The sequence below is a fragment of the Pipistrellus hanaki genome (genome assembly GCF_964339955.1).
Source record: "Pipistrellus hanaki genome assembly, chromosome: 2".
Lineage (NCBI taxonomy): Eukaryota > Metazoa > Chordata > Mammalia > Chiroptera > Vespertilionidae > Pipistrellus > Pipistrellus hanaki.
Window position 1 is genome coordinate 4,791,163 of NC_140504.1, and position 17,862 is coordinate 4,809,024.

Consider the following 17,862-nt stretch of genomic DNA (forward strand, 5'->3'; position numbering starts at 1 on the left):
CTGGCGCAGGAGGAAGGTCACTTTGTGCATTCTTCAAGAAGGTCAGAGAGAACTGGCACCAGGAGACAGCATTGGCATTTGACATTAGGAAGTCCTGGGTGACCTTGAAATTTTAAGTTTAAGTAGAATGAAAGAGGCCTAACCCAAATCAGGAGAGGTTAGGAATAGTAGTGGGTATAGACCAGTGGTCAGCAAAATCATTCACCAACAGAGCCAAATATCAACAGTACGATTGAAATTTCTTTTTTAAAAAATATATTTTATTGATTTTTTACAGAGAGGAAGGGAGAGAGATAGTTAGAAACATCGATGAGAGAAAGAGACATCAACCAGCTGCCTCCTGCACACCCCCTACTAAGGATGTGCCCACAACCAAGGTACATGCCCTTGACTGTAATCGAACCTGGGACCCTTGAGTCCGCAGGCCGACACTCTATCCACTAAGCCAAACTGGTTTCAGCTGAAATTTCTTTTGAGAGCCTAATTTTTAAAATTTAAATTTCTTCTAATGCCACTTCTTCAAAATAGACTCACCCAGGCCGTGGTAGTTTGTGGAAGAGCCACACTCCAGGGGCCAAAGAGCCGTAGTTTGCCGACCACTGGTATAGATTATTCGTTTTAAAAATGTTCCAGGAACAACAACAACAAACACCAGAGAGAATGAAAAACACACAGTCATACAAAATTTGATGAAGGGAAAGTTTCTTTAAAATCGGAGGACATGAGCACCTGTGTCAGAAGAAACATGGTGATCATTCAAGAGATGATGCTAGAGGCAAGAGGAGAAACTTGAAACAAGGTCCCAGAAAACTCCGGAAATCATGACAATGGCATTGGCTGGAAGGAAAGAGGAAGTCTCACCCTGTGAGAAGAAACATGAACATATCCCCAATGTTTGAGGGAGGAGGGAGAGCTGAGAGAGCAGATCTCAAACCCACAATACAAAATGATATAATCTTTAGAAGACTAGAGAGTAGATCAAGGAGAGGCTGGGAACAGGGAACTTAAGACTCTGAGGAGGGGCTTGGCCGAGCCACCTTCAACAATACGAAAGGAATCCATAAAATATAAAAAGATCTGGAGAAATAGTGAAGGGCCAGTTACAATTAATTGGCGGGAATGGTCAGTGCACCAATCCCTAGCAATGCCCTTTAGGCTGGACTGGCAATTCTACTGGTGATAGGTTACTGAGGAGGGAGGAAATCTAGGGTGCTCAGAGCTTTGTCCCCTGTCCCATCTGCCTAGCAGCAAAGCCACAAAAGGCTGACAGTCATTGCGACTCTGGTTGGTGATTTTCCGGAGCTCCAGCCACCAACCCACCTTGTGAGGAGGGACTCTCCTCCACTTGGTCCAGCCCAGGGCAATGGAAGCGTCAGGATCCCCCTATAGTCCATGTTTATCTCAAATCTTGACTTTGATTCCATGCTGGTCTCTTATTCTTTATGTTTATAATTTAATGTTTATATTAAAATCTTCCTGTTAAAGGTTTATGTTTGTAAATATTGGGTTCTGCCTTCTTATTGGATGGCACATTGCCTACGCAAATTTTGATTCATGATATCTGATTTTAGCTTGATGACAATGATAACATTAACAATGTTACAATGTTATTGTTATCACTGCCTGGTATTATTTTGTGAATGGCCCTGTTATCCTCTCCAACTTTCCTGCTATGAGAGTTCACAGATGAACAAGAGACCAGAAAATGCACGTGGGTCCAGATTATATCTGATTGACTTGGCTGACCATCTGTTTCCTGTGCCTAGAAAGAACCAAATGTCATAGAGAGAGAGAGGAGCGCAGGCAGAAGGTCCCTCCTAGCTGAACATAAAACTAGATTGACATTTAGGTGAAGCAAAGAAAGAATCGGGTCAATTGTCTGGGGATGTTAAAGGAATTTGGGGTGAGCTCTAACTGAAGGCTGGGAAAATCTGGACATGAGGGGATGAAGTCCTCAAAGTATACAGTGTCTCATTCCCTTGCTCTCTCCAGTATTTCATGCTGGACATATTGAAAATGTGAGTTGAATGAGTGAAAAAATGAGCCATCATCATTGAGGAAACCATTATACAAGAAAGGGTTCACATAGTAGGTCTGGGACTCCTCTCCCTAGAAAGACCTGTTTGCAAGTCATTGTGCCTAAATACTGCATAGTGCAGACAATACTGTTTTTGCTGGACACCTGCCCTCCTCCTGGAAATCTGGAACTGATGTACATGACAGTCAGAGGGTGCCTGTGTGACCACCCCCCAATTACACCCATAGGCATCAAGTCTTTACTGAGCCTCATGTAGGTAGCATTTCACATTGGCTGCCACTGCTCCTTGCTGGGGGCTGTTTCCTGTGTGACGCCACGGGGAGACGCTTGGAGGAGTGTGCCTGGTTCCCCTGGATTTCTCCTCCCATCACGTGTTCCCTTTGCTGACTCGCTCTGTGTTCCTTCCCTGTAACAAATCCCCGCCATGAGCACAACTGTGTGCCGAGTCCTGGGCATGCTCCCGGTGACCCCCAAACCCTTCACATACACACAACGTAGAAGGTCTGTGAGATCCCCTGGAAGAGGGGAAACATGACCTGGACAGTCACTGGCTTGACAAATGGAATCTTCACTTCCTGTCATTTGGTTGTGAGGGGAACCAGCACAACCATCTTTCATCCACATGAGGCGGGGGGAAGCACTTTCCAGAGACACGTGGCCAATCTGTGCTAGAGCCGCACTTAGGAGTCCTATTCTCCTGGTAACACGTGGAGTGGGAAATCAAGGAGTGTTTTAAGTTGACCTTCATTTCATAGAAGATGGGGTGGTTTGTGTGTGTGTGTGCGCGCACACACACACACACACACACACACACACGGCTCTCCTGAGATCCTCCAGTTATATCTGTCATCACATTTTTCTGGGGTTGTTTTTTGTTGTTTTCTTTTTTTAAATTGTTATGTTAAGATGCCTGTGGCAATGTGTGTGTCTTTCTGTCCCAGCGAATCGGAAGTCAAAACAGATTTTGGCGGGGAACCCCTGTCATCTACAATGCAGTTTGTGATTGTGAGAAGGCTGACACCTGGTAGACTTCTGCTTCCTCTGATCTTTCAGGACCTCGTTAGTGGGTTATTTTTGGAATAACTGAGGAGCCACTCATCTAACATGACCTTTATTCTCGGTGTCATGAAGAATTTCCTCCAGATCCATAAACAACCCAGTTTTTAATTACTTCCAGGTGGCAGTGGAGTAACACGTTAAAACGAGATTAGCGAGCAACAGACTTAACTGGTAAAATTGTGATCAATTAGTGGCTTTTTTTTAAAAAAAGAGAGAGACCAAGACCCTCCCTTCCTGTGAACTTTTGTGTGGAATATAGAGGAGTGGGCAAAGTAGGTTTATTGGGCCATTGTCACATTCTGGATTAATAAAGCTCCTGTAAGAACCATGACCTGCATGTCTTTTTCCATTTAAATGACTGTAAACTTATGTTGTCACCTATATATCTTTCAGTTACCTCACTCCTCAAAAACAGCACAGACTGCATCGTTCTTCCTTTGGATTCCAGTTGCTGCCTACCTCCTGTGCTGAGAGCAATTTCCAGTGGTGGAAATGTGCCTTGTATTTGCTGGAGAGAGAGAGAGAGAGAGAGAGAGAGAGAGAGAGAGAGAGAGAGAGAGAGAACCAGATAGCAACATGGATGGAATAAATAGAGGGAGGGAGGGAGGGAGGAAGGAAGATGATCTGTTCCAGTTTTCATTTGTTCTACCAATTTGTTTTTAGTGAGTGTCACAAATTTTTCTCTAATTCTGCCACTCCTAGTCCTTTTAAACCCGTGACTACAGGTCTGCACCTTAAGTCATGTTGATGTTGATCAGATTCCCTTTACTCATCAGCACCTTGAGGACTGCACTGGGCCTTATCGCCATAGCAACCTGGGTAGTTTGCCTTGAGAATGCTCAGTGGCTAGGAATAAAATTAAAATATAAGTGCCTTAGGAAGAGGAAGCATGGGCTCGCAGCGCCCTGTGTCACAGTCACACAGCACACATACGTTGACACACCCACCACGGCATACCATGCTGCCCCAAGAGCTGTGCCCGCCCCCTCCAAAAGACAGTCGACCCATTCAATCTGCTCTCAGTCTAAGTCTGCAAGGTGTGCTTAAGGAAAACCTCGCCCAACTGGGTCGACTGTATCTATGATGCATTTATTCCTAATCCTCAAATGCTAATAGGCTTTTCTGGATGGACATCTCCCTCCCCAGAAAATCATTTGAGGGTGTGTCTTCCGAAGCATCTTGCCCATGCGCCTGTGACAGCCCTCTCACCCTCACAGCACAGTGATCTCTCCCTGGGGCTCCCTAAGAGCAAGCCCTCTCCATGGGGCGGGGGGAGGGGAATGCTTCTAAAGCACAGGCCCTGCCTTATCTAGGATGGCCAGACCCAAACTCGGCATCCAAGACTCCAACAAGCGTCTCATGTGAAGTGCTAGGCTATGTCCTTTGATATTTAAGGTGTGCAGGAGATGCTTCTTTTACCCAAAACACGAAGAAGAAAAGCATCCGAGGACTTGAACTCATTGATCTTAAGAGGTAAGATCCTCCTTGACTTGTCACTAATGGAGGTGTTCTGATGGGGGAAATTGGGACGGAAATCGGGCCAGGGCTGAAGAGGGAGGCAGATTCCCTGGGAAGGGTACAATGTTTGATTTCTCCATCTTTTCAAATCCAGTTGCCCTTGGGCTGTGTCTTTGATGTTAATGTGGCTAACCCCCCAGTGAGAGCCTCAGAATTTTATCAGCAAAAACAGACACGGGATGCTGGGTTCTCCCATTGCTGGCCTCCCTAATCAGGAAGAAACTCGCACCAGGCCAAAGCGTGGAACCCAAACATGAAGCTGTTGTCATTGTTCTTTTCCATGATTGGGTCTTACGCCTCCATCTCCACAGCAAAACCTCCCAAGGCACAGGCCTACCCAAACTACAATACTACCTTTTTACTGGACAACATTCATATGCTGATATTGACGAGGCTCTCAGATTGGCTTGGGGAAGTAGTAAGGATGTCTTTAAAATGAGTATAAACATCATGGCTCATTGTCCTGGCTCATTTCAGTTAGGGATGAAGGCAGTAAGTCAGGATCTATGATCAAAATTTGGGACCTTAGATGGCAGTGTACAACTTTCCCTGTAATACACATTTTCAAGCCTATTGTCCATTGTTCCAGAGTCTGAGAGTGAAGGTTAACCACGTGGTACCTGGTAGCCCAGGCTAAGGGCCCAGGGGAAGGGCATAGAGGAAGGGCACAGATAGGTAGCAAAATGCAGATAGATAGGAAGACAGCATCAGACCTTAGGAGCCTCCCCTTCCCTGGGAAATCACAGCAATCCTACCTTTAGGCCTGTCCTAGCTTGGGCTGCTGTAACAAAATACATACTGGGGGCTTCAACAACAGACATTTATTTTTTGACAGTTTCTGGAGGGTGGAAGTTCAAGGTCAGGGTGCCAGCATGGTGGGATCTGGTGACAGCCCTCTTCTGGGTTGTAGACAGCAGCCTTCTCAAGTGTCCTCACCTGGTAGATAGAACTCTGGTGTCTCTTCTCCTAAGGACACTGATCCCATCATGAGGGACCCATCTTCACCTAATATAATCTTAATCACTTCCCAAAGGCTCCATCTCCAAATACCATCACATTGTTGGGGGAGGGGAGTAGGGCTTCAACATGTATATTTTGAGGGGACACAAACATGCTGACCATAGCAACCTTCTCAAAGGTCATTTAAAATGAACAGACTTACGTTCTTAATATCAGTGAACTCATGACTTCATGATGACAAGGAGGCACCACTTGATTCCTGAGTCTAGAGTCAGGTCAAGTTCAACCTGCCCTGGGAAGCAATCAATGAGTGGCCTACTGTGCAATAAGCTAATGAGAGCAGCTGCTGGAATGGCTACTGAAACTGCGGTTCACATGGCAACCAAGACAGACACCTGATAGGTACTTCTCTCCCTATAAGAACATGACCCTGTCATTTATTTTCTCATCAAAGATGAATGGTGAAATGTAGTAAGACATGCCGATGGAAACTGTTTCACTTCTTTTTATAGGAATACACCATTTTAATTTTTGTAATTAAAAAGGAATTCCTGGACGACAAGCACTCATTTACCTTGGCCGAGATTTCCAAAGAGCCCACAACATCTGTATGCGTCAATGCTCAGCCATTAACACGGGCCTTTGCTGCTCTGGCCTCCCACAAGCTGCTCAGGACCCAGGACCCAGGACCCAGGGGTGGAGCCAGACATCCCAAGGCAGGTGGGCCAGCTCTGCCTGTGCAGGCAGCTCTCACCCTGCGAAGGCAGCTTCCTGTCAGGAGCCTGAGAGGAAGCAGCAGCCAAGAACCTCCTGTGCACCACAACCAGCCCTCCACCCGCCTCTCCACCTACTGCCGTAGAATACTTACCCAGGCTGGTGTTCCCGGCTCATTTAGCCCATTGCTTTCTTAAGAACTAATGGAAGTGTCCCAGCCTGACTCATGGGAGGCTGGATGTCTCAGAATACCAGGAAGAGAGAGGTAGGTTGATAGACAATGCCAATGACTCAATCTAAATTAGTTCAACAAAGAGTTACTGGGCTCATCAATTTCTTTACGAAACAGACACACTTAACCTTTTCCCAACCATTTGCTGTGCACACGGAATCAAGGATGTCTCTCCTGGAGCTCACAGCTAACTCAGAAAAAGCCCCTTGGTTTCTGGGACCTCTGTGCTGTTCAAGGTCACCCCCTACAGTCAGACCCAGCAATCCCACTCTGGGAATTCATACAAAGAAAACAGCACCACTAATTCAAACAGGCATTTGTATCGCCATGCTCACTGCAGCATTCTTTACGATAGTCAAGATATGAAAGCAACCTAAGTGTCCACCAATAGATAAAGGGACAAATACATGGTGCATATACACATTGGAATATTACTCAGCCATAAACATGAATGAAATCTTGCCCTCTGCAACAATATGGATGAACCGAAAGGGTATTGTGCAAAGTGAAATAAGTCAAAGACAAAATCTTATGCTTTCATAAGAGTATAGCACTAATTAAAGGTGTCTAAGAAACATATGAACACACACATACTTAAATATATATATATATATATATATATATATATATATATATATATATATATAACCTGAATTAAAAACCTACACAGAGACTCATACAGATAGAGAACAAACCAACGGCTGTCAAAGTGAAGAGTAGTGGTGGGAAGGGAAAAAAATGGTGAAGGGAATTGAGATATACAAACTTATAATTATAAAACAAATAAGTCATGGGGATGTAATATACAGCACAGGGAATATTGTCAATAGTGTTGTAATAAATATGTAGAGTGACAGTGATCACATCGTAAAGTATATAAATTGAATCACTTGGCTGCGCACCTGGAATGAATATAACACTGCGTGTAAATTATACGCCAGTAAGAAAGTCAATTGGCCATGGGTGTGATTTCCTTCTAGACTTCCCACTCTGATCCGCGGATCAGCAGGCTCATCTCTGCACCAATATAACGTGGTCTTGATTACCGCTGCTTTACCATAAACTCTGAAATTAGAGAGTGTAAGTCCTCCAAAAACAAAGTAAAATGAATACAAGCGCCTCGCCAACCACTCAGCCCTTGGGGCCCAGAGGAGGGAGGTCCCAGCCAGGCTTGTCCTCTAGGCCTCCCTGCCTCCCTGCCACACTTGGGGTCCTGGCCACAGAGAGAAAAGTAATCCTTCCCCACCTAAACCAGCCCAAAGTGCTTTATTTACTGTGACCACCAGTGGTTTTTACCATTTGCAATCTCCCGAGCCTTCATCACCTCCTTCCCTGGGTGTTTTGGCAGGCTCGCTGTAAAAGGCTGATAGCCATAGCAGGTCACAGTAGAAGGTTGAATTTCCAGGCTTCCTGAGTGCAGCTCATTATATTGATTTGGGGCCCTGTTCTCAGACTCAACTACCTGAGACTGAAAATAGCTTGCATTCTCACTCTCTGTCTCAATCTCCGTCTGTCTCTATCTATCTATCTATCTATCTATCTATCTATCTATCTATCTATCATCATCATCTATCTCTCAATTATCTATCAGCAATCTACCTATCCATCTATCTCTGCCATGTGGAGCCTCTTGAGAATATCCTGTGTTTGATTAAATGGCTTACTTACAAACAAATGAAAACTTGCTATTAATGTATTCCAAATGAGATGAAAGCATGTACTAGGTCCGTTTTCTGGATATTTTTGTGAAAGGAGAAAAGCCAGGGGCTTATCCATGATGCATGTTGTTATTTTTTAAATGTTGCCCATGGATGAAGCTCCCATGCCTGACTGAGGAGTGGCCATGGGTCACCAGTCCCTATCAGCACGTGTCACCTCTGTATCTGCACGTGTCACCTATCCACTCACTTGGTATAAAATCCCTTACATTTTATTTAATTAGGTTTGTGTTTTAAGAAAAAAGAGTGTATTCATATATTGATAGATCACAGAAAGACAGAACCTGCATATGTGTGTAGCACTAACTAAGGTGTCTAAGAAACATATAAACACATACATTATATTATAAAAACCTACACAAAACCTATACAAGATCTATCTATAGATAACTATATAGATGTATAACACCTCGTGGTAAATACTTTGATTTCTCACCCAGATTTCCAGGTATTCTCTCCTTCCAGGAACATGTCCCATTGAAGTCAGACATGACCATGGGTTTTGCTTCACTCTTTTAAGTATGAATAGAAAATGGTGTATGTCAGCTCCACGTAGAAACAGGTAGAGGCAGTTTGCACTCTCTTTGCTCTCTTGCCCCTCCAAGGCAGACTCTGAGGTTGATAGGTGGCTCTTATAAGATGGTGGAGACTCCATCAGCGTAGACCCCCGAGTGTGGGAGATTGCAAATATTGCCCAAACTCCCCCTCCCTGACCCCACAGGATCTGACTCTGGGCTCAGCCAGATGAACTTGTTACATATAATCTCCCCATCTGCCTCCAAGAAACCAAAACAACCTCTAAAGAGAAGCAATTAGAACCATTAACAAGCAAAATTAGCAAACAGAAGTACACAGGTGAGTATCTATCCTGATTATTGCAATGGTTTTCAGTTCTTAAGTGTAGTATGTCCGTCATACTCTACCAAATAGGATGATGAATCAACATTTATTGTTCAATGAAGTGCGAGGAACTTCAAATTCACTGTAAAGATGATATTAAGAAATGCTGAAACATCTCTTACATTCTAGTTTACTGTGATATACTTTAAAGGCCAAAGATTTAATTTTTGATTTGGACTTTTTAATGATTTGATGTTTTTCATTGTTCTCATATAGTAACCTATATTGTCTAGCAGGTCAATATGCTGATAAACAGAAATGCTTTGTCACCATGAGAGTTTAGTTCCAATTTCTTCTCTTTGTAAATTGTCAAAATTTTGACAGTATTCAAGGATTACATTCAAATGTGTATGCACAAATGTGCATACATATATATGACATAAAGGAGAGCAATTGTTTATAACCCATTGTACCACATTCAGTGCCCAACACAGCTGTTAGCCAAAATCAGCCAACAGTCATCCTCCAACCATGTGCAAACCAGGAAACTGAGGCTCGTGCCCACATGGCCTTTCCAGGTAAGTAGTATGGAACAAGGACTCAACTCAAAAGCCGCCATGGAAGAAGTACCCCTCCTTCTTAGAAGCCAGATTTCCACTGTCTCATTGGTGGACACCAAAATAAGCCAAGAAATTACTTATATGCAAATAGACATATTTCAGTGCTGGGTAGATATTCCAGCTAGAATCTTCAAGAATGAGGCCAGAGACACCACATCACTCAAAGACTTCCGATAGGGTCAAAACGGCGGAAAATCAGAGCTTCATTTTCTAGTTTTCCATTTCAGACTATCCGTCCTCAATGTACCACCGAGGCCTCTCACAGACACGATAATCCTACCTCCCTATTTCCAGCTGCATAAATAAAAACACGATTTTCTCATAAAACACCACCTATAGCGTATCGTGCAAATAACTAATTTTGATCCGTTCAGTCAATCACTGAAGAATATCTGATTCGAGCCACGTAAACCAAGATGAGACGCTGATGCCGCATTTACTGGCGAAACAGCATCAGCCTTAAGTACACTCGTTCTCCATTACGATGAGCGCTTGGGAAGAGGCCCCACTCGGTGTGAGAGACACCCGGGAGAAGGGAGCCTACCTGAGATGAGTGAAACAGTGTCTTTCTCCCATGAGACGACGGTGATGTACGCCTCCACCGAGGAGGGGATAATGCACTTGAAGACCGCGACATTGCCTCTCATGGTTTTCTGGTCCTCCACACGGACTGTATAGGGCTCCCGTAAAACTGCAAGACAGGAAGGGGACCGGTAACACAGAGAGACCACCTCCTTCTGAGATCATCTCATCCGGACGTATAATCTGTATCTCATGCATAGGAATTGCATTAGCTGAAACCGGTTTGGCTCAATGGATAGAGCATCGGACTGCAGACTGAAAGGTCCTGGGTTCGATTCCGGTCAAGGGCATGTACCTTGGTTGCAGGCACATCCCCAGTAGGGGGTGTGCAAGAGGCAGCTGATCGATGATTCTCTCTCATCAATGTTTCTAACTCTCTATCTCTCTCTCTCTTCCTCTCTGTAAAAAATCAATAAAATATATTTTTTAAAAATTTCATCAGAGAGATTTATTGGGGGGGGGGGAAATTTAAACAAGCTACATTTGCCGTCTTAAGGATGTTCATTCATTAACAATAAGTTACCCAAAGACAAAAGGGCAAGGGTACACCTAAACAGAGTTCATCTCCCCAAAGGCAGCTCAGGGTGGGAAGTAGCATCTAAGTGAAATCATGATGATAGAAAATGGCTCTCTGTGTTCTTTGAGGACCAAGAACAAAATTTCAGACTATAAAGAGAATTTTAAAATCCAAGGAAGGCAATCTCTCCTGGAAATCCTTGAAAACTATACAACAATTAAAAGAACTCTTCATGAATGACATGTTAATAACAGTTGTAAAGCAGTTTGGGAAACAATGGCCTGGCTGTCCATCATGGAGGGAAGGACACTGATGAGGGAGCCTGCCCGAACCCACAATAGGAGGCTCCCGGAAAGTGCTCAAAGGGATTGCATGGATGAAGTGACTGGGTTCAAAGTTGAGCCCTACCACTCTTGCCAGCTACATACTAGGGATTTAGATGAAAACATCTACCACAAGGGATGGTTGTAATGACTTGAGATTGTGGATAAAGCACTCAGCACAGGCTCGGGTAAAGCTACACAAATCCACGCCATGTCCGTGGAAGACCTCTGTGTCCGGGACAAGGAGACATCCATGTGTCTCACACAGGTTACCCCTCATGCCAGCCCTGTAGATACGGGAAGGGCTTACTTCCCGAGTGGTTCATTGTCCTCCAATTTGAAATGAAGGTGTTGGTCCAGGAAGATCTTCAAGGTCTGGATTTTCTAAATCTTTGACTTTCTAGGATTATCCAGATCTCTTAACATTTTAGTCATTTATTGGAAAAATATGTGGCAAGAAGACTAGCATGAAATTAATTTCAAAACATTAACATATCAACACACATAGGAATCGTTTCAAAAGGGAACTGTCCCTTTGGTAGAGGTAAATGATGCCGCCTTGTTTTCACTTCCTTTTCTCACTCCTTTTCTTCTTTGTTTTGGATTGTTTTTTAATGAGTCCACTGTTTCTACTTTGTTGGTTTGTTAGCCATAACTCCCTGATGGGTTATTTCAGTGGTTGCTTTTTGTGGTACCCATCTGTAACACCATCATTTCTATTCAGTTGATGCTATACCACTTCCCATAGAATAAGAGAACCCTAAAATATTGTACTTCTATGTCTAATCCGGGCCTTAATGCTCTGGTCCTCGTTTTCTTTGTACATATGTTACAATCCCGATAAGACACTGCTATTATTTTGTTTAATTATTTTTTAAAGGATTTTAAATTTAACATGGGGTTTATTTACCCATGTAGTTAACTATTGTACTTTTTTCATTAGTCTTCTTTGAGTATGCTCCATCAGGTGTCCTTCCTTCTGATTGCAGGACATTTTTTCTAGAGATATCTAGTAATGCAAGCCTTTCAGCTGTGTGTGCCCAACGCCAGTATTTCACCTTTATTTTGGAAAGATTTCTGGATTCACAGACCCTTTACTTCCAGAACTTCAGAGATGCCGCCTCATCATGTTCACTGATTCTGACGGAGTGTCTCATCATCTTGCCCTTTGTTCCTCTCTGTGTGATGGGTCCCTTTCTCTGGCTATTTCTAACATTCTCCCTTTCTCATTGGTCTGGAGCAATGTCGTTATGATGCACCCCGGTGTGTTTTTCTTCATGGACTTTATGCTTAGGTCTCCTGGGCCCAAGGAATCTGTGAGTTTATAGTTTTCCTCAAATTTGGAACATGTTGGCCAGTATTTTAACTTCTTTTTTTTATTATTACCCGTTTCTCTGGGGAGTCTATTTGTATAGTAAGATTATTTGATGTAGTTTTCAAATTTTTGGAATAAACATTTTTTTTTTCCGACCGAGGGAAACTCGAAGCAGAAATGGCAGATCCACACATACCAGCTTAGCTTGTGAAGTTCCAGGTTTCTCTGTAAGTTTTTCTCTGTCGCCTACACATATGGTTTTCATGATACAGTAAGTTTTTTTCAGCCTTCCAGGTGGAAGGCCTTTACTCAAGCCCCCTGTTGTCTGATGCAGAGGTCTCTACATCAACTTCATGCGCTTGGTTTGATTTATTCATTTGGGATATAGGTTTTCATCTCTCTTGGTGAAAGTCAATCTTCTTCCTTTTTTACGTGCATTTTTGTGCAGGTCTTGGCGTTCAGGGGCAGGTCATGGAAACCAAAACGCAGCTGGGCATGACTGGCTGGCGGGACGGGTCGCAGTCTGAGGCTGGGCTGCTATGTCCCGGAGGCCACAGGCACTGGGGAGCGGCTCAGGTTGTGGTGTCTGAGGGTCAGGCCTCCTCCCCTGCCCAGAGAGGATGCCCAAGCAGCTGCCCCTGCTCCCCGGGACAAAAGTCAGCAGTCAAGGTCATGTTCGCTTTGCCCTACCATTATGTCGAGTCACCTCTCAGTATTTGAAAGGCTAGACTTAAAGAAAATTAAAATGCTGTTCGCTAACTGGCGTCTAGCTGTGTGTTTGTTTTTTCAGGGTTTTGTGAAATCGTTAGAATGACACACTGTGTCCCAGATGGATAACTTTTAAAGTCTGCAAATCAGAGACCATGTTCCTGAGTTGACTTGTAGTGATGCCAATTTTAGAAAGACACAATTATGATGCTGAAGAGAAAAACCAATGCAAGGCTTATTCACTGACAGCATTCCGGCAACAGGTGACACCGTAAAACATGTTAACAGCGCCTTTTTTATTTCCCGTTAAATGCGAGAATGTGAGACAGAGTCTGCTTCACTTACAATACACATCGTGGCAATGGTTTTGTTCCAGTACAATCCTTTGCCTTCTTTTCTCTGTCTTCTCCTTGGTCCCTCCACTGCCCGCCTCTGGGATGGAGTATGGGGAGAAAAGAGGCAAAGAGGGGGGCAGAAAGCCAGCACCCTGGGTTTGAGGCACTGGAAGTTTGAGTCAGAGTACCAATGAGTCAAAATGCAATAAATGTGGGGTACGGCTTAGACCTCACCAAAGTAAGGTCTCTGAGCCCAGCTTTTAGCTCCAGCATGTGAGACACTCTGAAACCAAGAGGGGCTCTGGCAGCTGAAAGAAGCCATCAGCAGTCTCCAATTGAGTGTTTTCTGCTTCTCAGCTGATGGTGTGTTTTTTTTTCTCTCCTGAATTTTTCACAATATCCCCGGCAAATGTCACAGTGCCTGGAATGGAGGCCACCTTTTCCATTGTCAATGTTGACCCGACTTCCTTCCTTTGTCCGTGTCTGACTCCTCCATCAGGGCGAGAGCTCCATGAGAATAAATACCATTTCTTTTCTCCCACCTACTCCGTGCAACTGACAAAGTGCCAGAACATAACAGAAGCTTGAGAAAATATTTGCTGAGTGAGTGCACTCAAATTGACCCAGGCATTGTGCTGTAAATTTAACTTGACTTTCACGGAAGTTTTTCCCCAATTTCCCAGTGTCCAAGGATTTACAAGAACAGAGTTGTAAGAGTTTACAAATGCACTGAACATGTTTCTTTGCATGTTGTTCAAAGGGTAAAAATTGGAAAGAAAATAGAAACACCTCAGCAAGAAAAGGCGAAAGGGGATTATGTGCAAGCACCTGCATATTTGATCAATGGGGGTGATAACCAACCATTTTCATGTTTCTCCCCAGCAATGTCAGGCACTCTGAAGTCCAGTCAAGAGACACTCTCAGAGGAGGCCTTGGCGCTGTCAAGAGGGACAGAGTTTTCACTGACCCCCAGCTGTTGGAGCTTGAATGCCACTGGTCCACCCCTGCAGGCAAGAAGGAATCCACTCACCCTAGCTTGTTTGGCTCAGTGGATAGAGCATCGGCCTGCAGACTGAAGGGTCCCAGGTTCGGTTCTGGTCAAGGACATGTACCTTGGTTGTGGGCACATCCCCAGTAAGGGGGTGTGCAGGAGGCAGCTTATCAATGTTTCTCTCTCATCGATGTTTCTAACTCTCTATCCCTCTCCCTTCCTCTCCGTAAAAAATCAATAAAACATTAAAAGAAGAAGAAGGAACCCGTTCTACTCACCAGCCTTGATGTGGACATCCTGACTTCTAATTTTCCCTGAAGGATTTTCAGCTGTGCAATAGTAAGTATTGTCATGGATTAAGGTACTAAAGCTCGAAGGAGGGAAGGGGAAAATTTGGAGAGTGCCGTTGGGGTGGACGTGGCGGATCCCGGGGACATCGTAGATCTCCTCGCCCGTCGCCAGGTACCATCGGAGAGACACAGGAGGGATGCCGGCGGCCGGGCAGGGCACCAGGGTCCCCGTGGTGCTTGCGAACACTACCTCTTGCACAGATGCATTGACAAAGTAAAGGCTGGAGTGGAGGTCCTCACTGAAAACTGGAAGACAACACAAGGATCTGTCAGTCACCGCTCCGGCTCCTTCAGAACTTGACTTTCAGTCAGCCCTGCCTCAGGGGGTTCTTTTGACACATGATTGCAGGGTTTGACTAACACCAAATCATTCACAGATGCCCAACCTGATGCAGGCAGAGAGGCTGTCCTGCAAAGTGAACTCCATCTCGGCTGATGTGGCTCAGAGGTTGAGCGTTGACTATGAACCAGAAGGTCACAGTTTGATTCCCCATCAGGGCACATGCCTGGGTTGAGGACTTGACCCCAGAGTGGGGCATGCAGGAGGCAGCCCATCCATGGTTCTCTCTTATCACTGATGTTTCTATCTCTCTCTCCTCTTCCTTCCTCTCTAGGAATTTATTTTTTTTAAAAAATAGTAAGGTCCATCCTCATTTCATATTTTTACACAAACAGAAGTTTCACAGGGTCTTAACTTTGATGTTTACTCTTAAGCCCCATGCCCTATGCCCTGTGCCCTGCTCTATCTTCATGGTAGAGACCACTCTCGGAATTGACATTATGTATTTTAGTATTCATTTTTGGAACATACACCCCATGAGAACAATGCACTGATCGGCTGACACTGTTACATGGGCAGAGAATCCAACATCCAGTCACATGCTAAGTAAGGAGAAGCTAAGTGAAGGGGTGACCAGATCCAGGGGCTAGGACCAGATTGTGCTGGTGGGTAGTTATGCTGAAGGCTACTTTTGAATGAAATTAGTCAAAATTTTTTAAATTAAAATTGAAGATCATATGCAAAGCATTTTTAAAAAATGGTTTTCTGGAAATAGTGTCCCATCAACAATGCATTTTTTAAAAATGGAAACTAGGTAGCCACAATAAAGAGAACTTTGACAAAGGCATCCTTTAACTCCATCAAGTTATGGCAGTTTTTGTTTACATTTTTATATTTCCTTTTCTGGTCCATCTGCATTTCTTGCCTCTACAAGTATCCTACATTTCTTACTTATATAATTATACTATGCTATAAATTGCTTACATAAAATATGCAATTGTTATGGGCTGCTTTGTTCTCTGAAAACTATTTCATATACATAATTTCATCTCTCTATGCGCACTTCACAAGTAAATATTAGTGGATGGGCATTTTATGCAACATGGTTTTCCAAACTATTTTCCCGGTCTTGGTTATTTAAGTGGTTTCTGTTTTCATTGCTGTGAACAAAATGTCTGCACACCTGTTCGCACACCTTTGGCTTTTTAACTTATTTACTGAGTACCCGCGTCGCACTCAGCAACGCATAGCTGTGGAGTGTCATTTCTGGGAAGAAAGGCAACTCAACATCTAAGACCCCGAATTAAACAGAATATTTATAAATGCCACACAGGTCTATTTCACAGACACATGTTTTTATGACTCTAAGTTGTGACTGGGTGTGCACTCCTAAAAAGGAGTGCACACCCAGTCACATCTCCCCAGGCCACCGAAGGGGCCCTGGAGACTGGGAACTACCCTCATGGGTGGCCATGGGGCTCACGCTGACTGAGCATCTAGGGCATAGCGGGCAGTGCTGGGGACTCGAAGTGTCATTTCATTTACTCCGTGAACGGTTCTGCCAGCCCAGTGTGGGCTCCTCTCTCGGGAGGATAATTTGGAGAGTCAGAGGGGTAATCGCTTGACCCAGGATGCAGGACTAAGAGGTTGATGAAAATTCCGTTTCATGATATGGCTGCCTTATTCTGCAAAGCCGAGTCGTGGGGAAGCAGCATGCATGAGCTCTAGAATCCTCTAGATGTGGTGTCTCACCGGAACACCGCAGCCTCCTCCTGGGCTCTCTCCTGCACTGACCAGGAGTTTGTCCCCTGAGGTCGGGGCTCACTCTGGACTGGGGAAGCGGAGGGGCCCCCATTTGTCCAGAGATGGTGGAGAAAAGTGAACTTTATAAAAGTAGTAGATTTACTCAGAGAAGACAGGGTGTCCCACAAGCAGTAACGGATAATTTCCTCTTCCAGCAATAACTGGAGTTTTTAGCAATACTCCGCAAAGCAGAATTTAAAAATTACCATTAATTAAGAGGTTGGTTCAGATCGGAAGCATGGATGTGATTATTTGAGTTTTCTAGGAAACTGACATCACCCCAAACAAAGTGTTAGAAATAAGGTAGCTGTCACTCTTCAGGGCTAATTAATTCCACCCAGATTCTCTTTCTTTTCCCTGACACAGTACTCTTCTGTCGACTGAATATATTTTAATTTATTCTTTTATATCATAAAAGTTGTCCCGTTTCCCAGCGGGGGCACATTTGGCTGAGCTTAGACTTATGAACCAGGAGGTCACAGTTTGATTCCTGGTCTGGTCAAAAGCTCAGGTTGAGGGCTCTGTCCCCTGTATGGGGTGTGCAGGAGGCAGCTGATCAATGATTATCTCTCATCATTGATGTTTCTCTCTCTCTCTCTCTCTCTCTCTCTCTCTCTCTCTCTCTCTCTTCCTTTCTAAAATTAATATATTTATAGATAGATATATAGATATAGATATAGATATAGATATAATTTTTTAAAGTAGCCCTAAGAATGAGACTTGAAAAATGTGAATGTATATAAGATATATTTCTAAATTAAATGTATAATTTCCTATTGTAAACCACATTCCAAGAGCCAGCTTGTGAAATTACTTAAAGGATTATGATGGGAAAAATGCAAAATAAATGTTTAATCCTTATGGTTAAAAAGATAATTAACCTCTGGGGATTGCCATCACTTCTCCTGACATTTTTAAAAGATATTTCATGTTAGTCTTTCTATTTCACACCATTGGGT

The 17,862-nt window shown here is 43.9% G+C and overlaps 1 protein-coding gene across 1 annotated transcript in view; it reads right to left on the bottom strand.

Annotated features, from left to right (window-relative positions):
- Positions 1-17,862, bottom strand: part of DSCAM (DS cell adhesion molecule) — a 392,588-nt gene that overhangs the window by 306,603 nt on the left and 68,123 nt on the right. The window contains exons 2-3 of the mRNA XM_084873582.1: positions 14,749-15,066; positions 10,244-10,390 (exon numbers count right to left, since the gene is read on the bottom strand). Of these exons, the coding sequence (XP_084729708.1) occupies positions 10,244-10,390; positions 14,749-15,066 (465 nt within the window). The remainder of the gene's footprint in view (positions 1-10,243; positions 10,391-14,748; positions 15,067-17,862) is intronic.